Source organism: Xenopus laevis, chromosome 3L, assembly GCF_017654675.1.
Source record: "Xenopus laevis strain J_2021 chromosome 3L, Xenopus_laevis_v10.1, whole genome shotgun sequence".
Taxonomy (NCBI): Eukaryota; Metazoa; Chordata; class Amphibia; order Anura; family Pipidae; genus Xenopus; species Xenopus laevis.
In genome coordinates, this window is record NC_054375.1 from 150,895,805 (window position 1) to 150,923,508 (window position 27,704).

Consider the following 27,704-nt stretch of genomic DNA (forward strand, 5'->3'; position numbering starts at 1 on the left):
ACAGTAGAGAAGGGAGGGGGGGAAGAGGAGCAAACTGAGCATGCTCTTGCCCAGGGCAATGAGGTTTAAGATGAAAACAGGAAGTCTGATACAGAAGCCCATGAGTACACAATAGAAGGAAAGAAATGCAGTATTTCTTTTGACAGAGGACTCAGAGCAACATTACTTGGGGGGTTTACTGGTATATTTAGATGGACCTTTCTGATAAGGCTTACTTAGTTTTAACCTTTCCTTCTCCTTTAAAGTTGTTTAAAAGTGAACACCAGCTTTAACTTTGTAATACAATTGCCTATTCTTGGCAACATTTCAATTGGTCTTCATTAAAAAAAAAAAGTTTCTGTTTTGCCTCCTTTCAGCTCTCAAATGAGGGCCAGACCTCCGCAGCTCAGTGTTGGCTCAAATTTATTCCTTTTTTCTCATCTTTCTATTCAGTCCCTCCTACTATTTATACTGTCATTAAAGTGTTGGACTCAGCAGCCACATACATTGGAAACTAAATTCTACATCCCCTCATTGTCATGTAGAAAATGCAGCAGCACTGGTAGTGAATTCTGATTGTACATTGGTTGAAATAAACCCCGCCCCCCCATTTAATATGGATGGAAGAAAGTTAAAGGGCAACTAGGCCATCTGTGTTTTTGAACATTAAAAAATGCAAGGCTTTCCCTGGCAAAGACACAGATTGTAGAAAACCCATGACAGTCACAGGGAACGTTTCCAAGGCTGAGAATAATCGAACACCCTCCCTTGCCCCCCTGTTCATGTTGAAGCAGTGGGAATTCCCAGTCCTAGGATCCATCACTTCCATCTGGTGGGCAAGGTACAGATTCATGGCAAAGTGGAGGGGACTTCAAGTTCAAAGCTTATGATCCCTGGGCTTAAAGGATAAGTAAACCTTAAAAATAAGTAAATGTAAAATGGACAAGGGGGCTATTCTAAACATTTTGCAATGTACATTTATTATTTATTTTAATTCCAAGATATTAAGGAATACATTAAAGGGGAACCAAAATTTGATAAAGAGGCCACATAACACAGAAACCCCTAATAATCCCATCAGAGTTACCCGATTCTCCAATAAGTATGAATACATGGCATTTTCTATACTGAAATCCAGCTGTGTAACAGTTCTTCTCTTTCTGCATCCTTTGAAATCCTGGCAGGGAAGGAGGGACTAATTCTATAGACTGGAGAACGCATGATTCCCCCTAGATTTTTCCGAAACACACATGGCAAAGTATTCATCACGAGAAACTTTATTAACAGGTATTTATCACAAAAAAAAAAAAAATTAAATAAAAAGGGATTTAAAAAGAGCATCAAAAAAAAAATTAAAAAAAATAAATTAAAACCTGGAGAGAAAAGTAACATGGAAGCTGGGAGTTTTCTCATTGGTTTATTGTGAAGTTAAAAACAGGCAATAAAAAGTAAAAACTCGGCGTACAGTTTCCATGTCTCTGAACAGACAAAAAACACATCACGACCCCCCCAGCTGTGAGACGGACCAGCTGACTCCATCACCCCCCCCCTCCAAAGCCACTGGGGAGGGAGCTGCAGCCTTCATGGATCCCCAGCCATAGGGGAGGGAGCAGCAGGCAGCATGGGGGGGCGATACCAGGGAATGTTCAACTAAAAGCACAGGGACAATGGGAGGTAACCTTTACGTAAAAAAAAAATAATATATATTACTCACAGGACGGTCCCAGTGAATTAAACCGTGTCTTTGCTGGGGGAGAGAAAATTGAGGCAAGAGTTTTGGGGGTTGCTCTCAAGATTAGTCCTAATTGCTACACCTGCTTTTGCACAGAACAGGCCTCCGGGGGGAGGGGCTTGTGTATTGTTTTTGGAAGAGGACATCCTGGGTGAAGTGGAGGAGAGGGCGGGTCCTAAAAAAATAAAAACGACTAGACGACTCTTCAAACGACTTCTCCCCACTGTTAGATGGGCAGCAGCAGAGGGACTCTCTTCATCAGACTGGCAGCGGGTGAGGGGAGAGCGACATTCATTGGGCCTGCAAGAGGAAACCAGATCAGAATGAGGAAACAAGACACAAGCTCAAACTTTCTGCACTGTTGGTTCTGACTACATGCAGCTCACCAGGAAAGTCTGCAGTGTGAGAAGCTTTGCATAACTTGGCTATGTTAATGGCTATGGCACAAACCGCTATTGAGTACCTGCGGCCCCGGCTGTGCGGGTGGGGGCTGTGTGGGAGGAGCTCCTGGTGCCTGTCCGTAATATGCTGCTTGTTGTCGGTAATATTCTGCCCATGCTGCGCTATAATCTGGCTGTGCTGCAGGTGGAGCCGCCGTTGCTGCTGCTGCCACCACTGCTGGTGCTCCTGGATTGGCTACTGCCTGAGCGACTGCTGTAAATGAGACAAAACGGTAAAGTTCTGCTGCTGAAGCATTCAGCGACTTTCTCCTTTTATAAACTAAACATTGCTCCGCCCAGCTGCCGCCACCACCCCAAAGCATTGCTCCACCCAGCCACCACCCCAAAGCATTGCTCCGCCCAGCCACCACCCCAAAGCATTGCTCCGCCCAGCCACCACCCCAAAGCATTGCTCCGCCCAGCCACCACCCCAAAGCATTGCTCCGCCCAGCCACCACCCCAAAGCATTGCTCCGTGCAACAGGAATTTGCATGCTCACTATAAGGGCAGAGAGACACTGTCAGATTCTGGGAGATTAGTCGCCCGGCGACAAATCTCTTCAAGGCGGCTAATCTGTGTGAATTGCCTTCGAGGCGGCTAGAATGTAAAATCACCGGCGGGTTGGCACTCTGAGAGCTTAGTTTTCTGAAGTCGCCCACTCGATTTTACATTCTAGCCGTCTGGAAGGCAGTTGGGGGAGATTAGTCTCTCTCTCTCTCTCCCAGGAGTGAACCTATTTAGGTCAGTGAGTTGGAGGCAGCAAGGGTTGCTTTGGGCATTTCTACAATGGGACAATCCGATTGCACCAGACTAAAGTGTAAAGAGAAGACGGCTGATGTCTCTCCGTGTGTTGAAGGACCAATGCCAAACAATGACAACAACTGCACCTTCTGCGCTTCTCCTATTTAACTGTGTTATGCTTCTACAGGTTACATCAGTGCAAAGGAAAGAGGACAAAATAAAAGCATTTAAACTATATGAAGAGAACCAAGAACAGGTCAGAGACCCCTTGAACCCACAGACCAAGATTCATATTTAAAGGAACAGTTCAGTGTAAAAATAAAAACTAGGTAAATAAATAGGTGTGCAAAATAAAAAAGTTTCTAGTATAGTTAGTTAGCCAAAAATGTAATGTATAAAGGCTGGAGTGACTGGATGTGTAACCGAAGTAGGTTGTAGGGATGCACCAAATCCAGGATTCGGTTCCGGAATCCTTCTGCCCAGCCGGAACAAATCCAATTTTGCATGTGCAAATTACGGTCGGGGAGGGAGACCACAGGACTGTCACAAAACAAGGAAGTAAAAATGTTTTCCCCTTCCCACTCCTAATTTGCATATGCGGATTCGGTTCGGTATTCAGCTGAATCTTTCGTGAAGGATTCAAGTGTTCGGCTGAATCCAGAATTGTGGATTCGGTGCATTCCTACATAATAGCCAGAACACTACTTCCTGCTTTTCAGCTCTCTTTGTTTCCACCGATTGGTTACCAGGCATTAACCAATCAGAGACTTGAGGGGGGCACATGGGTCATAACTGTTACTTTTGAATCTGAGCTGAATGCTGAGGATCAATTACAAACTCACTGAACAGTTATGTCCCATGTGCCCCCCCCCCGTATAGTCACCGACTAACTCAGAGTTAGAGAGCTGAAAAGCAGGAAGTAGTGTTCTGGCTATTATGTTAGACATCCAATCACTACAGCCTTTATACATTACATTTTTGCCTAACTAACTATATTAGATACATTTTTTATTTTGCACAGCCTATCTATTTCCCCAGTTTTTATTTTTATACTGAACTGTTCCTTTAAAGCATTACATTTGTGTAGAACTGTGCATAACAAAGCCCACCCACCCAACACCCCCCTCTGAGCTCACCTTGCTTCTTGTAATATTCCTCCCAGGCTTTTGTGTAGTCTGGCTGTCCCGCTGGCTGTGGAGTTTGCTGACCTATTATAAAAGAGGATACAAGATCAGGGTCTTCTCTGTCGGCCCTCTGAATATTCACATTAGACTGGAAACACAAGGCCTTCAGATATTCGAAATGACTAAAGGAGCAGCAATAACCGTGAACTGAAAATAGTTTTTATTCTATCATTATGGAAATCCATAGATGACACCTGCTCCCGTGTATCCCTAGTTACCTATTAAATTCTTTGTATTTTACAGAATCGTATCAGCAATATACATGTGAGCACTATATTCGAGTTTGTACTAGTAAAGGATAACAATAGATCTAATTTAAATGCATAGAAAATGCTTTCATTTTTTTAGGATACCGGTCCTTAAAGGGGATCTATCGTGAAAATGAAAATTGAATATAAGACTCATCTTGCTGGAATAAGAAACTTTCTAAATACAATCAAATATTCTGTACCATTTATGAAATAATAGTTACTATACACTCTCCCCCTCTGAGCAACCTGATTCATTCTGTCTTCCTTCAGTAGGTGGAGTCAGTTTTTGATTGACTGTTAGGTCTAATACATCCTGTAGGGGGTTAACCCTTAACCTAGGTGCTCTCTCTTAATAACCAGCTCTGATGGAAATCTTGACTGTATATTAAGTTTTTAAATTTTGCGAAAGATCCCCTTTAAGAGATATGCAGAAGCATTTCGTATAGCTGCACCTATAAGAAACTCACCCATTTTCTTGTAATATTCTTCCCAGGCCTTTGTGTAGTCAGGCTGGCTGGCCGGCGGGGGCTGTATTGGGGGTTCTCCTTGAGGTGGAGGTACAGGAACAGCAGGGGGCTGCCCTGGGACTGGAGCAGGGGGCTGCTGGTAGTAGTGAGAGTAGTAAGCAGCCCATGCAGCACTGGGATCTGTGGGAGCAGGTGGTTTTGCTGCAAAGGGGAAATCAGAGAAGTACAATGAAAACCTAAGAGAGACAAAGGGCCTATAATAAACATACAGTCGCACACAGAGAAAACAACACTTACAGGGGTCGTGAGGTGCTGGAGGTTGGCCCCACTGGGGGTATGTGCTTCCCCAGCCTTGAGGAGGGTACTGATGAGGTGGAGGAGGAGGAGGGGGTCCTTGGCTGAAAGATAAGCAATTAAAGTCAGTCTGAGGGTATCAGCAACATGTAGCAGAACTACAGCTTCCAGTATGAGAATCTTCCTACACAGCAGTTTGTAAGCCTATACTTACTGTGGAGGGGCTCCTGGAGGTCCAGGCTGGTAGGGGCCGGGGTTATATGGTCCCATGGGACCTGCTGGGCCTGGACCGGGTGGGCCGGGTCCAATTGGACAAAGAGGGCCCTGTAAAGAAATAAAGTTGCCATTTAGTATAGCATCAGTGCACAAATAATGCCCATTATACAGGAATAACGGAAGAGGTCTGCCCTAATAATTCCACACTAATAATTGACACAGTGCTCTCCCCTTGTCACTTTAAGGGGGGTTCACCCTACTCCTTGTCTGGTCTCCTGCACCTGATAATCACCTCAGACTTTGCAACTTCAGTCACTCTTTACTGCAAGTTGGAGTGATATCACCGCCCTCCCCCCAGCAGCCTAACAACAGAACAATGGGAAGGTAACCAGATAGCAGCTCCCTAACACAAGATAACAGCTGCCTGGTAGATCTAAGAACAACACTCAAAAGTAAAAATCCAGGTCCCACTGAGACACTCTTTCTGAAAGCACATGAAGAGGCAAAATGACCTGAGATGCACCTACACACCAATATTACAACTAAATACACTTGTTGAGTCAGGAATGAAATTTTATATTGTAGAGTGGATTATTTGCAGTGTAAACAGTGTCATTTAAAAATAAAAACACCATAAAAATCATGACAGAATCCCTACTCGTGTCCAGTCTCCTGCAGCTGTATGTCTCATCACCTCAGTCTTTGCAAATATACTTGGGCCAGCGAGCTGAGCAAGCCGTTGAAATGGCAAAGATTTATTTTGGAACAAACAGAACCTACACCCAAAGCACAATTCGAAACCCATCTCGGAAGGCAAATAAAATGCCGCTGCTCTCATTACCTCAATCTTCTCCTCAATCAGCTGCTTGGCGTGGTCGATCTGCTGGGGGTTGCCTCTAATGGTAAACATCTTGAAATTGGGGTCTCCGTTCGGCGGCGGCTGCCTGGAGATCTCGACAAATGCTCCAGTTTGCTGATTAATTGCCTTCACATTTTCCCCACCTGACATATTTTAACAGTTAAACAGAGGACCCCTTTTTCCGATTTCATAGTTCTTTAAATAGCCAATAAAGAGGGGGGGGGCTTACCTCTTCCAATCACCAGTCCACACTTGTGAGTGGGTATAGAGAATGTCATTTCACCACCAGGAGGACCCCAAGGACCCTGCCCTCGACCCCTTCCTCTGCCACCTGGAGGCATTCCAGGACCCGGAGGACCAGGGGGACCAGTCTGAAGACAATAAGATACAAGTTTAAAAACCATACGGCCCGCATAGGGTCTGACCTAGAAGAACTAATGCGGGTCATTCTCACAAACACAACCATATGAAGTCCTACTGCACTTACCCTTAAACTCTGAAGGAGATCGCCGATAATCCTTGCTGCGTGCTCACACCTGTCTGGGGGGCCCATGATGTGAGCAATTTTGTCAGGACCTGTCCCGTCATCTGAAGGTGAGAAAGTTATAATACAATAATACAATACCCTGCATGAACACATTCGAGTACAGCAACAATCTTAGTTGGGCTAAAATACAGTACAGGTATTGGATCAGTTTTCCGGAAACCCATTATCCAGAAATTTCCAATCACGTAAATTATCCAAATTCTTAAAAATGATTTCCTTTTTCTGTGTAATAATAAAACAGTAGCTTGTACTTGATCCCAACTAAGATATAATTAATCCTTATTGGAAGCAAAACCAGCCTATTGGGTTTATTTAATGTTTACATGATGTTCGGGTAGACAAGGTATGGAGATCTAAATTACGGAAGTATCAGTTATCTGGAACACCCCAGGCCCTGACCATGCTGGATAACAGGTCCCATATCTGTATAAAGGTGGCCATACACGGATAGATCCGCTCGTTTGGCGATGTCGCCAAACGAGCGGATCTCCCTCCGATATGCCCACCTTGAGGTGGGCAATATCGGGCTGATCCGATCGTGGGCCCTAGGGCCCAACGATCGGATCCTAGCGTTCGCCAAACGGGCGGTCGGATCGCGGGACCGCATCAACGAACAGATGCGGCCGCGATCCGACGGGATTTTTAATCCCATCCGATCGAGATCTGGCCGACTTTCGGCCAGATCTCGATCGGGGAAGCCCGTCGGGGGCCCCATACACGGGCCAATAAGCTGCCGACACGGTCTGTCGGCAGCTTTTATCGGCCCGTGTATGGCCACCTTAAGAATATCCTAGGGAAAACTACTACTCCCGGGCACTACTTCGGGATAAGGGTATTTGGACTCAGTCAAGGGTAAGAGCCCTAAACATTGTATCTAGTTAAGTAAGGAAAAATGTTTAATTATAAGGGGAGCTTGGAGGAGAATATATGTTCGTTTGGGAAGGGGTATCCTCTTTATAAGTTGTATTCTACTCAATGGGCTTAAAGGACCAGTAACATTTTTTTTTAAATAAATAAAAAACACCAACAGTTTTAACTTTTAAATTGAAAGCTTTTTAAAAAGAAATGACTTACCGATTCTCTGCATGCGCTCAGAAACAGTGACGATCCATTGTGCGGCGCTCGGTTTCTCCTCCCTGGCTTCTATATGAGATAGCCAGGGAGGAAAAATTGAGCGCCGCACGATGGATCGTCGCCCTGTCGCATGCAGAGAATTGGTAAGTAATTTCTTAATAAAAGCTTTCAATTCAAAAGTTAAATCAGTTAGTGTTTTTTTTTTTTTTTACTCCCAGTTCCTAAGAGGTTAACTGATCTACTACTGGGAATGATCTTTAAATTGAACCAGAGGGGCCCCAAGTCGGTGTCAACTATTAAAATTACTTGGCACTAACGACTCTTGGCTTTTTGATGTCAGCACTCAAATATGTTGTACTTATTTTTATATGACCACACTTTTTTTTGGACATGGTTAAAAAATAATTAAATTTTGCGCACACAGCCTAGAGGAAACTAGAGGGAACATTGCTTAGCAGCCAGTCCTGAAAAATAATCAAATCTATCGGTCAAAGACAGAAGATTTAAAGGGTTTGTTCACCTTTGAGAACTTTTAGGATGATGGAGAGAGTGATTCAGCGACAATTTGTAATTGGTTTTCAAGTAATTTAGCTTTTTATGCAGCAGCTCTAGAGTTTGTAATTTCATCAATCCGGTTGCTAGGGTCCACATTGCCCTAGCAACCATGCATTGATTTGAATAAGAGACTGGAATATGAATAGGAGAGGCCTGAATATAAAGAGGACTAATTAAAAATAACAATAAATTTGTAGCCTTATTTATTTTTTAGATGGGGTCAGCGACGCCCATTTAAAAGCTGCAAAGAGTCAAAAGAGAAATGCAAATAACTAAAAAATAATGAAAAATTGAAAAGCTGCCTAGAACTGAATTTTAACATACTAAAAGTTACCTAAAAGGTAAACCATCCTCTTAATGGGGTCTCCCTAATAGATTGTGGAGTCATCAGCATACAGCTCCGAGCTGCCAGATATCTGATCCTTACCTTGTTTGAACTGTATCCTGACACCAGCATCATTCTGAATCTTCTTAATCATATCCCCACTGCGTCCTATAACAACTCCAACCGAGTGTCGGGGGACAGGTACCTGCAGGAACAAGTAACATACGATTTTAAAAGAAAGACCACAAAGTCCATAAAATTAATATGGTTTTTCCATTTAAAGTTTTTATCTGTTTAAAGGGAGTGGTTCAGCTTCCAAACACTTTTTTCAGTTCAGTGGTTTTCAGATTGTTCACCAGAAATAGACTTTTTTTCAATTGCCATACCGTTTATCCTAAAGATAAGTTTAAAGGGGAACTCCGACTTCCAAACTTTGATAAAGAGGCCCACTTAACACAGAAACCCCAAATTTACCCATCACAGTTACCTGTTTCTTCAAAAAGTATGAATAAATGCCATTTTTATGCTGAAATCCAGCTGTTTAACAGTTCTTCTCTTTCTGCATCATTTGAAATCCTGGCAGGGAAGGAGGGACTAAACACTTACAAATTGTAACAACTTCTCCACAGCTTACAGACAGCATGCAGGAACTACATAACCCACAATGCATTGCACTGGGATGTTCCTTTCCTTATTGAAATCACATGTGCAGGGAATTGTGGGATTTGGAGGATGCAGGCTGAGGACAGATGGCTGTTGATACAAAGTAACAGTAGTCAGACAGCTCAGCAACGTAGTCAGCCAGGTCAGAAAGAGCGCATGGGGGCTAAGCTTATGGAACGGTCAGAAACCATTAAAAATCTTGAAAAAGTCTGCATGTTTTTTTTAATTAATGTACATTGCAAAGTTGCTTGAAAATTATGTTCACTTTTCAAAAAGCTTAAGTTATGTTTGTGTGGAGTTCCCCTTTAATGTTCCGGTCTGAGGTTTGGCAACTAATTAATACAATTTGCTACATTTCTCAGCAGCCTGTGTGGGGGGATCATTAGTAACTATTGTATCAAGTCTAACATCTGCCTTTAATGAAACCCAGGGATTCTGCTCAGCAGGGACAAAGATAAGAAATGTATCAACTAAATGTATCAGATTAGATCAGTTTACAGAGTTGGCGACCCCCCCCTCCCAGAGCTGCTTTAGGAAGACAGAAGAAGGTGAAAAATGAAAGTTTAAACTTCAGTATTAGAGGATAGTCACAAAATAGAAAGTTTAAAAATATATATTATTTATTTCTGGTAGGGATGCACCAATTCCAGTATTTGGTTCGAGATTCTGCATTTTTCAGCAGGATTCAGCCCGGCCGAAACTGCATATGCAAATTAGGGATGAGGAACGAAATTCTGTGTCACAAAACAAGGAAGCAGAAAATGTTTTCCCCTTCCCACCCCCAATTTGCCTATGCAAATTTATATTTGGTTAGGTATTCGACCAAATCTTTCTCAAAGAATTCGGGGGTTCGGCTGAATCCAAAATAGTGGATTGGGTGCCTTAATTTCTGGTCAACAATCTAAAAACTGGAAAAAAAAAAAAAAAAAGTGTTTGGAAGGTGAACCCCTTTAACCTGGACTTGCATAAGCCTTGGCACCAACAAGTATATTTGTCTCATGTAAGGTTTTTATTCTACAGTTCTGTAAAAATCAATGAATATTTTTATACCTCCTTATCTTCCTACGTAAGAAGTAAAACCTCTTCTATTTTTGGTGTTAGCGTGGCTTTAATTTTCTAAGAATGAAACATTCAGCCTCCCCTGGCCATTACATAGAGCAAGAAAGTCTTCTACTTACATCAATACCACCACCACCTCCTCCTCCTCCTCCACCGCGTGAACCATACTCATTTCTGTCAAAGTTAGCCTGGTCCCTCTCCTTTAGAAGATCCATCACCATTTCACAGGCTTGCTGTTGTACCAGAAAAAAAAGGAAGGTTAAAATAAGTTAATCAATGTGCCCAGTGCAAGATGTGACACTGGGACAAACCGCTTCTTTCCTTCATGTATAGGATCAATTCTGTTTTAATTCACTTTAACAGAACCATATAACATTACCAGGACTATAAAATGCACGTGATACAGGAATTTTGTTTTGTTGGGGTGGTTCACTTTAAATTAACCTTCAGTATGTTACAGAATGGTTATTTCTAAGCAACTTTTCGATTTGCCTTCATTTTACTTTTTATAGTTTATGAATTTGCCTTTATCGTCTCACTCTTTCCAGCTTTCAAATTGGGGGGGGGGGGGTCCATTGAGCCCATCTAATAACTTCTCTGGGGCAGATTAAAAGTCAAATAGTAAATTCGAATTATCGAAAATTCAAGTTTTCAGATTTATCAAACCTTGACCCTGGGAACAATTCGACAACTAAAACCTGCCGAGTTCATGTAGAAGTCAATGGAAAGGGTCGAGTGTCTCATTTGAAGCTGGCAATAGCTGGTTTTTTTCAGAGAAGTTTAGTTGAATTCGATTTGAGTTTTGGACGTTCAATTTTTTTCTTAAACAACCTCTCGTTCGAATTTTCGAGTATATTCGAATTTGTTAGAGTAAAAAGAAATTCACATGAATTGGAAATCCGACCTTTGATAAATCTGCTCTTGTTATTACTCTTCTTTCTATTCAGGCCTCCCCTATTAATAATTCCAGTCTCTTATTCAAAACAATGCATGGTTGCTAGGGTAATTTGGACCCTAGCAACCAGATGGCTGAAATTGCAAACTGGAGAGCTGCTGAATAAAAAACTAAACAAAAAACACAAAATTTAAAATTTCACTCTCTACATTATACTAAGTGTTAATTTAAAGGAATTGTTCAGTGTAAAAATCAAAACTAGGTAAATAGATAGGCTGTGCAAAATAAAAAATGTTTCTAATAGTTAGTCAGCCAAAAATATAATGTATAAAGGCTGGAGTGACTGGATGTGTAACATAATAGCCAGAACACTACTTCCTGCTTTTCAGCTCTCTTGGTTTCCACTGATTGGTTAACAGGCATTAACCAATCAGAGACTTGAGGAGGGCCACATGGGTCATAACTGTTGCTTTTGAATCTGGGCTGAATGCTGAGGATCAATTACAAACTCACTGAACAGTTATGTCCCATGTGGCTCCCCTTATAGTCACTGACTAACTCAGAGTTAGAGAGCTGAAAAGCAGGAAGTAGTGTTCTGGCTATTATGTTACACATCCAGTCACTCCAGCCTTTATACATTACATTTTTGCCTAACTAACTATATTACATACATTTTTTATTTTGCACAGCCTATTTACCCAGTTTTTAATTTTTACACTGCTGTTCCTTTAAAGGTGCACAACCCGTTTAAAGGAGACATATGTAAAAAAAAAAGAATGTGTCGGTGCATTTAACATTTAGATATAGAAGGAATGTTCTTGAAAAATAGAGTTTCTGGTTACTTTATTGAACATTTTTGCAAAAACCCTACTAGCCCTGCCCATCTGTTCAACTTCCTGCTTCCTCCTTTCCTAGGCTGTGCAGAGGAGTCGCGGCTCTCAGCTCACTGCACTGTAGGACAGGAACCAATCAGCAGCTAGCAGGACCTGATAGGGAACTGAAGCCTGTGTGCTTGTGTGACTGCAGGGTTGTGATTGGCTGTCCACCTCCTATTGTGCTTCTGGCAGGTACTGTTACGACATGCCCACCCCTCATTTAAAACAGGGACCAGAGAAACCCTAATTACCTGCACTTTGAAAGGTTCTCCCACTATACGAAGTGGCTTATCCATGTTGGTATTTTGTGATCCATCCTGTATCAGAATCATTTTGACGCCAGCTCTTTCCTGTGAAAAAAAAGGCAAAGTATGAAGCCGCCACACCTATTATACATAATTTAGGAAGCACTGTACATTGCACTGGGGATAATACAAACAGTGTGACGATAGAAACAAACATGAGGTCAGAGGGACCTGCCATCAGAGCTTGCACTCTATAATGCAGGGCACTTTACTTACATGAATTATTTTCAAGCATACACTAGACTGGGAAGTGCCATACCACTACTTATTCAACAGATATATTTGATCTAGACATACCAGTAATGAATAGGGCAGTGCACGCCACAAAGTGAAGTCACAAAGAAGTGAAGGTGATGCAAGAGGGCTTTAGGTTAGGGTTGCCACCTTTTTTGTTTTCTTGCGAAACCGGCCAGGTTGTTGACATGGGGAGGCGGGGCAGGTGACATCAGGGGCGGGACTGATGACATGGCGATTGGCCGATCGCCATGTCATTCACGTCAATGTCCTGTTCAGATTTCCTTGGCAGCCCTTCCAAAAACCAGGCTGTCTGGGTAAAAACCGGACCGGTGGGCTACTTTAGGTTTTCATGTTAGAATGCTGTTATAACTATATTAATTTTAGAGGAAGCAACACCCAAGGGCGTATAGTGTCTTGCCCTTTCAACTCACCTGTAACTGTTTTATGGTTTCTCCACCTTTCCCAATGATCAGTCCAGCTTTGCCAGCAGGGATCATGATCTCCTGTAAGGAACCATTTTGCCCATTGGAGCTGTCGTGGAATTGGCTAGGAGGACCCCCTCGACCTCTGGCAACAATGTCGTCCAGCAGCATCTTAGCATTCCTAGACATAAAGAGAACTACTCAGAAAAAGACACTTAAAGGAGAACTAAAGCCTAACTAAAGAAATAGCTAGAGATTTTGTACATTATGTTTTGGGTTTCTGTACCAGCCCAAGGCAACTACAGCCCTTTAGCAGTTAAGATCTGTGACTCCAAAGATGCCCCAGTAGCTCCCCATCTTCTTTTCTGCTGATTCACTGCACATGCTCAGTGCTGCTGTCACTTACTGAGCTTAGGGACCCACTCACAATATACAGTACACATAGAATAGAAATGTCACAATATAAGGCTGATTAGTAATTAATACAGATAATTACTACATGGCAGCACAGAAACCAGTGCAATTAGCATCAGAATTGAATAATCAGCAAACCTGTAGCATCAGCTTATATTACAGCCAGGGAAGCTCATTTTCTGCTGGATAATTAGTGACGAGCCCTAAGCTTAGCTTCTCAACAGCCAATCAGAGCCCACTGAGCATGTGAGTGTCACAGACACTTTCCAAGATGGTGACCCCCTGTGACAAGTTTGAAGTCCTGGATCATTGCTGCTATTGACAAGCTGAAACTTTAGGCTTTATGCTTACACTTGTGTTGGCCTAAAGAGATACTCACTGTACAGCATCAGGAGATCCAGTCAAGGAAACGACCCGCTCAGGCATCCCACCACTGTCTGCAAATCAAAGGCAAGAAGAGGTCAATGTTTTCGCTCCTTTCCGAAGAATCGCTATCAAAATCCACTCTTAGGAGGTCGAACCTCCCAAAACACTCTTTTATACCCTGTATTAAACATGTAGCGTGTAACAGCACAACTTCTCACCTGGAGATATCTGTACTTTGCACCCAGACTCCTGCTGAATCTTGTTGATCTGTTCTCCTCCGCGACCAATAACTGAAAAGAAAGGAAATGTTGACCAAAAATGCCACCTGATCAGCACTCATTGTGAGCAATATGTATTAAGAGTCTACTTACTGAGTCCCACCATGCCATCTGGAACGCGATACTCCTCTGTCATGGAAGACGACCTGGAAAATGGCACGTCCGTGGGATTAAAACAAGTTTATTTGAGGGTGAAACACACAGTGGATATAAAACACGTATTGGGATACTGTCATGGGGAAAAAATATTTTGTTTGTTTTAAAAATTCATCAGTTAATAGTGCTGCTCCAGCAGAATTCTGCACTGAAATCCATTTCTCAAAAGAGCAAACAGATTTTTTTTTTGTTTAATTTTGAAATCTGACATGGGGCTAGACATATTGTCAGTTTCCCAGCTGCCCCAGTCATGTGACTTGTGCTCTGATAAACCTCAGTCACTCGTTACTGCAAGTTGGATTGTTATCACCCCTCCCTTTGCCCCCCAGCAGCCTAACAACAGAACAAGGGGAAGGCAAGCAGATAACAGCTCCCTAACCCAAAATAACAGCTGCCTGTTAGATCTAAAGGCCCCTCATACACGGGCTGATAAAAAGGTGCTGACAAACTGAGTCGGAAGCTTATTGGCCCATGTGTGGGGCCATCCAACGGGCTTTGCCGATCTATATCTAACCAAAAGATCTCGATCCGGCAGGTTAAAAAACCCAGTTGGATCGCGGGCGTATCTGTGTGTGTATGCGGTCCCACGATCCGACCACCCATATCGGATGCATTATGATCCAATCATTGGGCCGTAGGGCCCATAATCGGATCAGCCCAATATTGCCCACTTCAAAGTGGCCATACAAGCGAATCTCGGTCTATGGCCACCTTTAGAACAGCACTCAATAGTAAAATCCAGGTCCCACTGTGACACATTCAGTTACATTGAGTAGGAGAAACAGCCTGCCAGAAAGCAGTTCCATCCTAAAGTGCTGGCTCTTTCTGAAAACACATGACCCGAGATGCACCTACACACCAATATTACAACTAAAAAAAAAAAAAAAAAAAAACCACACTTGCTGGTTCAGGAATTAAATTTTATATGGTAAAGTGAATTATTTGCAGCGTAATTTAGAACTAAAAATAAAAAAAACCATCAAAGAATCCCTTTAAGTACTTACCTTGGAGGGTGGACTGGAGCAAGCTGAGGGGGGTTTGCTATAAAAAGAGGAAATACACATAGGTAAGACTTCTCCTATGCTTCAACGCCTTAGTAAACAACATTTATCTTCAATTTAGGTAACATGTATCTATCCACATGGGAGAGCAAAATATGGCTCACTCTCTAAAACATTAAAATGAAAGTTTAGAGGCTAGAATGCAGCTAGGAAAGCTACACAATTATGTTTCAGGGTTCCTGTAGTAGCCCATGGCCACCACAGCACTTGATCAAGGGGGAAGATCTGTGTTCCTAAAGATGCCCCCAGTAGTTGCCCAAAAAATGTTCCCCTGTTGATGCACAGCACACACTCTGGGCTGCTGTCAATTACCAGAGCTAAGGGACAGATATACGCCCAATATATAATTAAAGGGAACATCAACCCAAACAATTTTGTAATAAAACACAATTTTAAGCAACTTTGCAATATATGTTTATTACAAAATGGTTTCTAAGTTATTTCTACAAGTATTGCCACTGAAAGCAGTGTTTGATCTATTCTCTGCCCTGGTGGCTCAGACTGATACAATGTAAGACAAGCAGCTGATTAAAGGGATTGTTCACCGTCCAACACTTTTTTCAGTTGGGTTGGTTTCAGATAGATCACTGGGTACTTTCTATTTTCTACGTGTGACCCTTTTCCATAAAGAATTTTTCACCTTGTAAAGCAGCTGGGGGGGGGTCGCCGACCCTATAACTGATCTAAATTGATACATTTAGTTGATCCATTTCTTATCTTTGTCCCTGCTGAGCAGAATCTCTGAGTTTCATTACAGGCAGCTGTTAGACTTGATACAATAGTTGCAGAGATGCTGCTGAGAAATCAACTAAATGTGTCAACTAAATGTTACAAAAATTGTAACAGCTCAGAATCCACACCTGAATTACTGAGCTTCCAGGCTCAAACACCAGACACTAACATTAAACTGTAAACTTAAGAAAAAGTTAATAAAGTGTAAAAGTAATTGAAAAAAACCCAATGGTGAATGGTGAAAACTCTGAAAACAATTGAACAGAAAAAAAAGTGCTTGTAGGTGAACAACCCCTTTAAAGGGGTTGTTCAGCTTCCAAACACTTTCAGTTCAGTTGTTTTCAGATTGTTTCCCAGAAATAAAAATTTTTTTCAAATACTTTCCATTTATCATTTTTACAAAATCTAAGTTTAAAATCCCTCTGATGTCTGAGTCGGGCAGCTCAGTAATTCAGGTGCAGACTCTAATTCCGATACATTTAGGCTAGGACTACAGTAGTGATTGTGTTGCGATCAGACACGCTGCGACAAAACGCTTGCGACTTGTCAAAAATAGGGTGCGTTTTGTCGCAGCGTGTCGTAATCTTAGCCTAAGCTGATCCATTTCTCAGCAGCATCTCTGGAGTATCAGCAACTATTGTATCAAGTCTAACAGCTGTCTGTAATGAAACCCAGAGATTCTGCTCAGCAGGGACAAAGATAAGAAATGTATCAACTACATGTATCCATTGAGAACAGTTTAGAGGGTCGGTGACCCCCCCCCAGAGCTGCTTTAGAAGGTGAAAAATTAGACTTTACACTTCAATATAAGAAAAACGGTCAGACATAGAAACTAGAAAGTCATTGGAAAAAGTCTTTATTTCTGGTGATCTATTTGAGACCAAAAAGTGTTGGAAGGTGAACAACCCCTTTAACAGACCTGGAGAACAAAGACTTTTGCGACTAATTAATAAGTAACAGCCAGCTGCTTTCAACAGCAATTGTTTTTACAAATAACTCTGAAAATTTGTAATAAATGTTGGAAAGTAGCTTAGTTTTTTTTTTTTCTTATTAGGCACATTTTTATTTTGGGTTTGAATTGAAATAAACGGCAGCTCACATAGCAGCACATTTAGCAACAGAATTAAATCAGCCCTGTAAGATCAGATTGAGGAGGGGGTCATTTAGCAATATTGGGGAAATTTGCCCATGGGCAGTAACTCATGGCAATTTGTTGCATTCACTTAGTTATCAGCAGCTGGCTGATAACTGTCAGTCACTGGTTGCTACGGGTTACTGCCCATGGTCAAATTTGCCCAGTGTTGATAAAGGACTCCCTTTGTGTGATCTGCTTGAGTATTTCGTACAACCCCTAAGGGTCAGGGCAGATTCGGGGAGATTAGTCGTCTGGCGACAAATCTCTTCTTCGGGGCGATTAATCTCTTTGAACTGCGAGGAAACTCAGAAAATGAAGCAATTCGAGTGACATCCCGCCGGCGATTTACATTCTAGCCGGCGAGGCAGTTCGGGGAGATTAGTCGCACCAAAGGAGATTTGTCGTCGGGAGACTGATATCCCAGAATCTGAGCGTGTGCCCTGACCCAAAGCGTAGGACTACATGGATGTTTTTGGAACGATCCGACGCGCTGCAATGGAAATAAGGTAAGTGAATGCATTGTCGGATGAAGTCGCAACGTTGATCCGACGTCATCTCACGTCGGATCCACATTGCTACGTCATCCAACAATGCATTCACTTACCTTATTTCCGTCGCATGCGTTGTCGCAGCGTTTCAGATTGCGCCGGTCCTACCCTAAAGCGTGCTTCTCAACAGCAGCAGAATATCACAGGCAGCACTGAGCCTTTTCAACCCAATACTATGCAGCTACATTTTTTTTATTAAAAGAACCAGCAATACATATAGTAGAAACCCAATTTGACATTTCCCCGGAAAGGATGGAATATTCTCCCAGTCCCATGCATTTTTCTCTTTTGCCTATGTTACCTCATTCGGAGGTCATCTGGAAAACATAAAATCAGGGTTCTACAGTATTTTTGACGGGCCCTGCTGAGCAAAGGTGTATAGTTGCTTGCACACCTTTCTAAACTAACATTTAGTATCATGTAGAGCGTGATATTCAGAGACAATTTGCATTAGGTTTCCATTTTTTACTATTTGTGTTTTTTGAGTTATTTAGCCGTTTATTCAGCGGCTCTCCAGTTTGCAATTTCACCAATCTGGTTGCTAGGATCCAAATTACCCTAGCAACCATGCATTGATTTGAACGAGACACTAGAATATGAATAGGACAAGCCTGAATTGAAAGAGGAGTAATAAAAATTTGCAATAACAATAAATTAGTAGACTTGCAGAGCATTTGTTTTTTAAATGAGGTCGGTGACCCCTATTTGAAAGCTGGAAAGAGTCAAAAGAAGGCGATGTATAAACTTGAAAAAAAAAATAAAAAAATAACCAAGACCAATTGAAAAGTTGCTTAGAATTGTTTATTCTATCTAGAGATGCACAGAATCCAGGATTCAGTTCGGGATTCTGCCTTTTTCAGTAGAATTCCGATTCAGCTGAATCCTTCTGCCTGGCCAATCCAATTGCCAATTGTATATGCAAATTAGGAGCGGGAGGGAAATGACATGACTGTCGCAAAACAAGGAAGTAAAAAATGTTTTCCCTTCCCCTTTGCAAATTAGAATTCGGTATTTGGCCAATTCTTTCGCAAATGGTTTGAAGGTTTAGCCGAATCCAAAATAGTGGATTTAGTGCATCCCTATTTCTATCACATACTAAAAGTTAACTTAAAGGTGAAGCACCCCTTTAAGTGCTACTAGCATGTAATAATATCCTAAAAAGCAAGCTTTGGCTACTTACGGTCGGGTTGGGTTGCCAGTTTCTTACACTCTGGCTGGTCTGGAGAAGGAAAACCAAACACATCTAGAATAAATAAGTAATGACTTATAATATGAAGCCGAAGACAAAGACACCTTCATTTACCGATTACAGGGGTGAATGTGCAACAGTGCAGTGACACATTAAAGGAACATCAACAAATAAATGTTTTAAAGTAATATCAATATAATGCAGTGTTGCCCTGCACTGGTAAAACTGATGTGTTTGCTTCAGAAACACTACTATAGTTTATATAAACAAGCTGCTGTGTAGCCATGGGGGCAGTCATTCAAGCACAGGATACACAGTAGATAACAGATAAGTACTACTATAGTTTATATAAACAAGCTGCTGTGTAGCCATGGGGGCAGCCATTCAAGCACAGGATACACAGTAGATAACAGATAAGTACTACTATAGTTTATATAAACAAGCTGCTGTGTAGCCATGGGGGCAGCCATTCAAGCACAGGATACACAGTAGATAACAGATAAGTACTACTATAGTTTATATAAACAAGCTGCTGTGTAGCAATGGGGGCAGCCATTCAAAGAAGAAAAGGCTCAGGTTACACAGCAGATAAGCTCTGTAGAACATAATGGTGTTATCTGTTATCCAATATTTAACCTGTGCCATATAGCCTTTTTTCAATTTCCAACATGGCTACTCAGCAGCTTGTTTATATGAACTATAGTAGTTTCTGAACAGATCAGTTTTACCAGTGCAGGACAACACTGCATTATATTTTCATTACTTTAAAACTTTCATTTTGTGGTGTTACTGTTCCTTTAAGCAGAGCTCGTTTTTTGCAGTGGGCGATGCACGAGTGCAATGCTGCATTGGTGCACTGCATGGTAAGCCATTGGGGCGCCAGAATAAGGGAATCGCACGTGATCTAGTTGCACCACGGAATGTTATACAGGTATGGGACCTGTTATCCAGAATGTTTGGGACTTAGGGTTGCCGGATAATGGATTCCGTAATTTGGATCTCTATACCATAAGTCTACTAGAAAATGATGTAAACACTAAATAGGCTGGGTGTGCTTTAAATTAAAATCAAATTATAACTTCGTTGGGATTAAGTACAAACTACTGTTTTATTATTACAGAGAAAAGGGGAATCATTTTTAATTTGGATTATTTGGATAAAATGGAGTCAATGGGAGACGGCCTTCCTGTAATTTGGAGCTTTCTGGATAACGGATCCCATATAGGACCGATGCACATGATCTTGCACAGCTTACCCCCATCATCTAACTGCCTTTTCTGCCCTCCGTAGTTGAAATCTGGGGTGTTGTTCACACCACCGGTGGCATCGCCTCCGATCTTTGCGGCAATCTGTAGGGAAAAGCGAAACGGCGATATCAAATGGCTGTGGATCCGATCTTGCATGAGTGTGGCACAATCACATAAACCCTCCCCAGCTGTTCATAGATCACACAACAAGAGCGACGACCCAAGCCACCATTTAAAAGAGAAATGAAACCCTAAAAACTACATTTGCCTCATACTGAACTTACTGAAGCAGCCTAAAGCTGGCCATAGATTGTAAAGATTTTTTTTAAAAGATCCGATCGTCATCGTGAAACAACGATTATCTCTAAACGATCGTTCGAATTGTCCATCAACTAAAAAGACCATTTGCCAGGAAAACAAAGGGTTGGCCCTGCAAACATAGATAGATTGCACTGGGACCGATAAAGATTTTTTAACCAGGCCGATCAATTTTCTGACAGATGTCGGACGAAAAATCGTAAGGGTAAGGTCACACAGGGCGTTTTGGGGAGATTTGGTCGCCTGGTGACTAATCGCCTCGTCTTTGCGGCGACCAATCTCCCCAAACACCTTCGCCGGCTAAAATGAAAAAACGCTGGCGCTAATCACAAACCCTCGTTTTCCGAAGTTGCCTCACGGGGAAACTTCGCAAAACGAATCATCCGTGTTATTAGCGTCGGCGGTTTTCCATTTTAGTCGGCGCAGAGTCAGGGAAGGTGTTTGGGAAGATTTGTCGCTGCAAAGATGAGGCAATTAGTCGCCAGGCGACCAAATCTCCCCAAAAGGCCCAGTGTGACCTTACCCTTAGATGTACGATCATTCGAATCCCACTAACTTCACGATAATTTCGAAGGATTGATCGGACTTCGCTAAACGGTCGTTCGGCAAGAAAAATCTTTGCGTCTATGGGGAGCTTAACACTTGAGCTTCTCTAGAAGAGCAATATTCCAAGCCTTGTGATAGGAGGGCTGTGTTTGGCCAGGGTGGGTACAGAATGCCAAAATATATCCGGCAACATTTCTGCACTAATCCCTTTGTCTAGCTGCCTGCTTTACTCAATATGGTCCCCAAGGATCGCTGTAAAGTGATAAGATGCAATTAAGAGAGGGGGGGGTTGACTACATCTGTCTGCAATGGAAGTCAATTAGCCCCGGGTGACATTAGCCTAAAAGGGAAACTTGTCTGTTTTATTCTACTGAACATGTTTATGCAGCAGGCCTCAAAATTGTATTTTGCACATCATTAGCATTTCTATTCAGCCTCATGGTTGCTATGTGGCCTGACCACAGCAACCAGACAGATGGTCAATGTTATTTACGATCATCTTTATACACAGGCACCTATTTTCTCTTATAATTCACTACGAACTGTAGAGCTTGATGCAAAGAAAAAGGGCAACAAGACAAGCCTTTATAGGTGGAACACTGATGGTGTTCCATTTGTTACCCTTAGCTGCTGCAACAGGGCAAAGTGTATATATATATAGTGAATAAAGTAGCCCCTCTTGTAAAATATAAGGATATTATAAGTTACCGAGGAGTTTCATGACCATATAAAAGTACGAGGCCGAAGGCCGAGTGTTTTTATACAGGTCATGGAACTCCGAGGTAACTTCTAATATCCTCATATTTTACAACCGGGGGTACTTTATTTATTATAATACACAAATTTTAGTGAGTCATGTGACAGAAATGACATCACTACTCACCGTTTATAACTGATGACATCACTACTCACCGTTTATAAGGATATAATTTACATGATATTCATGGCTTTTGTGTATTATATATATATATATATATATATATATATATATATATATATATATATATATATATATATATATATATATATATATATATATATATATATTAGGTATAGAAAAGATCGCACCCGCAGGACTTATTCTTTAACAAAGAAGATTTATTGTGAATAGATGCTGACGTTCGGCTGAGACAACAGCCTTTCTCAAAGTGACAAAAATAACTCAAACACGGATATAAATACACAGTGTGGCGGGAATAAAAACGAATATATATATATATTTATTATAGTTTGTTATTCTCTCCTGACATAGAGCCCTGTGTGGCTAAGAAACGTTGAGCCAACCCCGAAAGCTCAATTTTTTCTGGTCCCCTGAAAAATTTAAAATGGGGGTTCAGTGTGTGTGTGTGTGTGTGTATATATGTGTATAAATATATAGTTTCAGGGTGTAAATATGAACAGTGGACCTAAATGTTTAAAGGAGAGCTATACCCCCATAATAAATACTTGAGCAACAGTTCATATCAAACTAAGCAGCATATTAAAGAATCTTAAACTGGAATATATATTTAAGTAAATCTTGCCTTTTTACATCTCTTGCCTTGAACCCCCATTTCGTGATGGTCTGTGTGCTGCCTCAGAGATCACCTGACCAGAAATACTGCAGCTCTAACTGTAACAGGAAGAGATCACCTGACCAGAAATACTGCAACTCTAACAGGAAGAGATCACCTGACCAGAAATACTGCAGCTCTAACTGGAACAGGAAGAGATCACCTGACCAGAAATACTGCAGCACTAACTGTAACAGGAAGAGATCACCTGACCAGAAATACTGCAGCACTAACTGTAACATGAAGAAGTGTGGAAGCAAAAGACAACTCTGTCTGTTAATTGGCTCATGTGACCTAACATGTTTAGTTTGTTTGTGTGCACCGTGAATTGTAGGATCCCAGGGGGAGGCCCTTTTTTTTTTTTTAAAAAAAAATGCAGTTTTCTATTTAGGATTACCCAATGACACATACTACTAGAAAAGCATATTATTATGAAAATGGTTTATTTACATGAAGCAGGGTTTTACATATGAGCTGTTTTATGCAATATCTTTTGAGTGGAAATACTCACGCAGGGGCACTTGGAAAGGTGGATTGCCCCTCAGTACACACCAGGCATCATATACAATAAATAGACAGACCGCTTTAGTGATTATCAGGCACCTCTATCCTGGGATTTACATTAGAGCAAGGCACCATGAGAGCCAGCATAGGGCCTCACACCCTCATTAATACTCCCAGGACGGAGCAGCAAGTCTGCGGACGAATAGTGAGAATGTAAAGCAACTCTATGCAATAAGGAAAATATCCACCAATAGGAGCTCCCGTTGGCAGTTAAAATAGAACTTGCTCAGAATAACTGTACCAACTGTCTCACCTGTGTTCCAGAACTCTCCTGGGACAGGACTCAATGCAGGAAACCCAAACTGAGCAGCTTTTATTCCTGCCCAATATTTCCGCTCCTGCCCAAGACAATTCCCGAGTGCGAACACGTTAGCAGGGGTAATGTATACGGGATATAGCAAAGCTGCTAATCGAAGGTCTGAAGCAGCACAAAACAAAGCTCCAGAGATCTACAGGTTGTTGGGCAACTACTTCAGATAAAGGAACATTTACACAACCCCTTCAGAAAGGTTTCAGCTCTCAGGCCAGGGAACATGCAGGGATCACTGAGGGGGCGCTATTGTTCACTTGCTGACCAGCCCTTCAAGGATTAGGGGTTTGCACCAAAACATTCTTGTAGGTCACCAGAAGGGGGTTAAAAATGCCACAAAATAAGGATTCACTTAGAAGCCAACTACCCACATCAAAAGTTACCCCTCAGACCTAAACCCCATGCCCTGTACAAAAACATGGCCCACTATGCAGTCCACTGCACTCTTCTATACCAACACCCAACCCCCCCACTCCATATAAAGCAAAAAGCCCCCATATCCGCACCCCCTGCAATGTACACAACCATAGCTTCCCACCCAAGCCTCGTGCAGAATAAAAGCCAGAGGTCCATAGCCACACCCCTATAATAGCCAAGCCGCGGGCCCCTATAATAGCCAAGCCGCGGGCCCCTATAATAGCCAAGCCGCGGGCCCCTATAATAGCCAAGCCGCGGGCCCCTATAATAGCCAAGCCGCGGGCCCCTATAATAGCCAAGCCGCGGGCCCCCTATAATAGCCAAGCCGCGGGCCCCCTATAATAGCCAAGCCGCGGGCCCCCTATAATAGCCAAGCCCTGGGCCCCCTATAATAGCCAAGCCGCGGGCCCCCTATAATAGCCAAGCCGCGGGCCCCCTATAATAGCCAAGCCCTGGGCCCCCTATAATAGCCAAGCCCTGGGCCCCCTATAATAGCCAAGCCCTGGGCCCCCTATAATAGCCAAGCCCTGGGCCCCCTATAATAGCCAAGCCGCGGGCCCCTATAATAGCCAAGCCGCGGGCCCCTATAATAGCCAAGCCGCGGGCCCCTATAATAGCCAAGCCGCGGGCCCCTATAATAGCCAAGCCGCGGGCCCCTATAATAGCCAAGCCGCGGGCCCCTATAATAGCCAAGCGCGGGCCCCTATAATAGCCAAGCCGCGGGCCCCTATAATAGCCAAGCCGCGGGCCCCTATAATAGCCAAGCCGCGGGCCCCTATAATATGTAAACAAAACACAGAAAGAAATCGCCAGCACTCGGTCTAATTCACGCTGTGGTGTTGACCAGCTGCCGTAGACAACATTGTCCAAGCGCTCGGACTGACCCACATTCTGGAGTTGACCAGCTGTCAAAAACGATAAAAAGCCAATATTTGTAAACAAAGAGAAAGTTTGCCAGCGCTCAATTTGATCATACATTGAGGGGCCTTGACGTGGCACGTGAGCTTACATATTTTGGCCAAAGTATGGTACTAACATCTCATTTTTTGTAATTATTTTTTAAAGGCAAATCGAGCACTGGCAAATTTCTCTTTCGGCCCCTATAATAGCCAAGCCCCGGGCCCCCTATAATAGCCAAGCCCTGGGCCCCCTATAATAGCCAAGCCCTGGGCCCCCTATAATAGCCAAGCCCCGGGCCCCCTATAATAGCCAAGCCCCGGCCCCCTATAATAGCCAAGCCCCGGGCCCCCTATAATAGCCAAGCCCCGGGCCCCCTATAATAGCCAAGCCCCGGGCCCCCTATAATAGCCAAGCCCCGGGCCCCCTATAATAGCCAAGCCCCGGGCCCCCTATAATAGCCAAGCCCCGGGCCCCCTATAATAGCCAAGCCCCGGGCCCCCTATAATAGCCAAGCCCCGGGCCCCCTATAATAGCCAAGCCCCGGGCCCCCTATAATAGCCAAGCCCCGGGCCCCCTATAATAGCCAAGCCCTGGGCCCCCTATAATAGCCAAGCCCCGGGCCCCCTATAATAGCCAAGCCCTGGGCCCCCTATAATAGCCAAGCCCTGGGCCGCCTATAATAGCCAAGCCCTGGGCCCCCTATAATAGCCAAGCTCTGTGCCCCTGCAGAACACAAGCCCAGCCTCCAGTGTACAAGAGAATAAGCCCCTATTAAAAGTCACTGTACACAAAGCCATGGGCCCTCCCCGAGCTCCCTGCACTGTAGCGAGACATGAGCCGCTACTAAACACACCAGTATATGATCAGCACCTCCCTACTCTCCAGCTGCTATGAAACTACAATTCCCAGCAGCCACCGCTCCCGAGTTCCAGGCACCGCCGGCTGAGGAGCAGATGAAGGGCCCCGGGCTGGATACGCGCGACCAATTGCCGGCACAAAACACAAGCCCCACAAGTGCCGGGAACTCAAGCAGGCGTTGCACACACGGGCCGCACTTTTACTGAGGGTTCCGCTCTCCTTTCCAGACGCTCCTTCTGTTTTTGTTCTTACCTGGCGGGCCCTCTGTACAGCATCGGCAAACGCGTCCTTGCGGTTCCCGGACTGGGCTCCGGGATAGTCTGACATGGCGGCAGCGGCTCCTCCGCGGGCTGAAGGCGCGAACAAGGCCGCGGCAAGCAAAGCACCCTGGGAAAAGAAGGAGGAGAACGAAGAGCGCTGAGCGACAATGGTAAAAACCAACCACGGCGCCGAGATGTTTTGCAGCCAGCCAACTGCAGAGTCGGGGCGGTGCTTGGGCAAAACTGACTGACACCCACCGGAGGCCTAGAACAAGAGGAAGCACTGCGTCGTAGGGAACAAAGACAAGTGGGTGGGAAGGCGCTGATTGAGACTCGCACTAGCCATTCAGTGCAGAACACGGTGGTAATTGGCGTGCCGTAAGACCAATCCTTTGTGTGTAAGTGCCAAAAGGCGGAGCTATTATTTGTTTTATTCACTGGATTGGCTGCAAAGAACAAACTGGCACCACAGGCCTCCACTCGCAGCTGCTGCCTTTACATTGGCAAAGTACCGTAATACAGCGGTATTTGTAGTCGCCTTATAATACCGGGCTTTCGTGTTTAGCGGTAATCTAAGCATTTTACCGGATTCAAAGACTATTAGACCGCTTTCTCATTGCTGTCCGTGGGCGGTGTCTCATTGTGCCACGTTACTATGGCAACCAATATGGCCGATCCAGCAGATAAGAATAAACACTAAATCTTGCTCATCTGGGACCCCTGGGCAGTGAGTGTAGATGGGGCTGCCTCCCAATATTTTAAAAATGGAAAGAAGGACAAAAATATCTGACAATACAGCCTTTTTATGACACCCTTTAAATTGGTCAATTTGACTAAATCTGGCAGGTTATGGAAAGTTTGAACTTTCTGGGGGTTTTAGAGACATGTTTTATGTGTTGTTACAGTTTTGCAAATGAAGGCGAAATTGCTTTTAAGCTGCAAGTCAGAGTTCTCCCAAGAGAGCTGCTTATCTTGTTACTTACAATTGTATCTTTACTTATCTTATTAGTTACAATTGTATCTTTGCTTATCTTATTAGTTACAATTGTATCTTTGTTTATCTTAGTTACAATTGTATCTTTGCTTATCTTATTAGTTACAATTGTATCTTTGCTTATCTTATTAGTTACAATTGTATCTTTGTTTATCTTAGTTACAATTGTATCTTTGCTTATCTTATTAGTTACAATTGTATCTTTGCTTATCTTATTAGTTACAATTGTATCTTTGTTTATCTTAGTTACAATTGTATCTTTGCTTATTTTAGTTACAATTGTATCTAAGTAAAGGCACTGGGTATTCTGGGCTTTCTGCCAAAAGCCAAATCAGTTTCATAAACTTTGTATCTTTTTCTGGCCTCAGTGCAGGCGATCAAAGAGAAATGCCAGACATTTCAGTACGAGTATGAGCCAAAATCAGGACTGTCTCACAAAAAAAGGACAACTGGGTGGTATGGCCTCGGTAGGGTTGCCAGGTTGGCAGGTTTCCATCCAAATTTGGCTACTAAATTAAAGCCCAGGCGGGTTTTGAAAGTACAAACTAGCCAAGGTACGACTTTGGGCTACTTTTTGGACCTTTGGCTGGTTTGTAATTTGGAAACCAGCCAAAGTTTTTTTCTGTGCCCTAATGTGCCAAGCCTGCGTCTCCCAATGCTTGTTGGGAAATGTAGTTTTTGTTTAACAATTTGCCAACTGCCAAGTTTAATGTAAGACTACAATACCCAGCATGCAAT

At 43.0% G+C, this 27,704-nt stretch overlaps 1 protein-coding gene and 1 long non-coding RNA gene across 2 annotated transcripts; both read right to left on the reverse strand.

Moving 5' to 3' along the window:
• Positions 1–1,382: 1,382 nt before the first annotated feature.
• khsrp.L (KH-type splicing regulatory protein L homeolog) lies at positions 1,383–27,446 on the reverse strand (the record flags this gene model as incomplete). Its single annotated transcript, NM_001127858.1, is given in 22 exon segments — positions 1,383–2,011; positions 2,175–2,365; positions 4,029–4,100; positions 4,795–4,995; positions 5,092–5,192; positions 5,303–5,412; positions 6,146–6,306; positions 6,393–6,534; positions 6,651–6,751; positions 8,767–8,869; positions 10,506–10,619; positions 12,408–12,506; positions 13,130–13,301; positions 13,914–13,971; positions 14,119–14,190; positions 14,272–14,324; positions 15,339–15,375; positions 18,991–19,053; positions 20,255–20,348; positions 25,965–26,123; positions 26,126–26,134; positions 27,419–27,446. Coding segments are annotated over 22 exon segments (2,149 nt in total), but the record flags the coding sequence as incomplete, so codon positions are not given.
• Positions 23,033–25,189, reverse strand: LOC121401645. The gene is made up of 2 exons (XR_005966416.1): positions 23,481–25,189; positions 23,033–23,359 (listed from the first exon to the last, which is right to left on the reverse strand). It is a non-coding gene; the product is annotated as an uncharacterized LOC121401645 (long non-coding RNA).
• Positions 27,447–27,704: the final 258 nt, after the last annotated feature.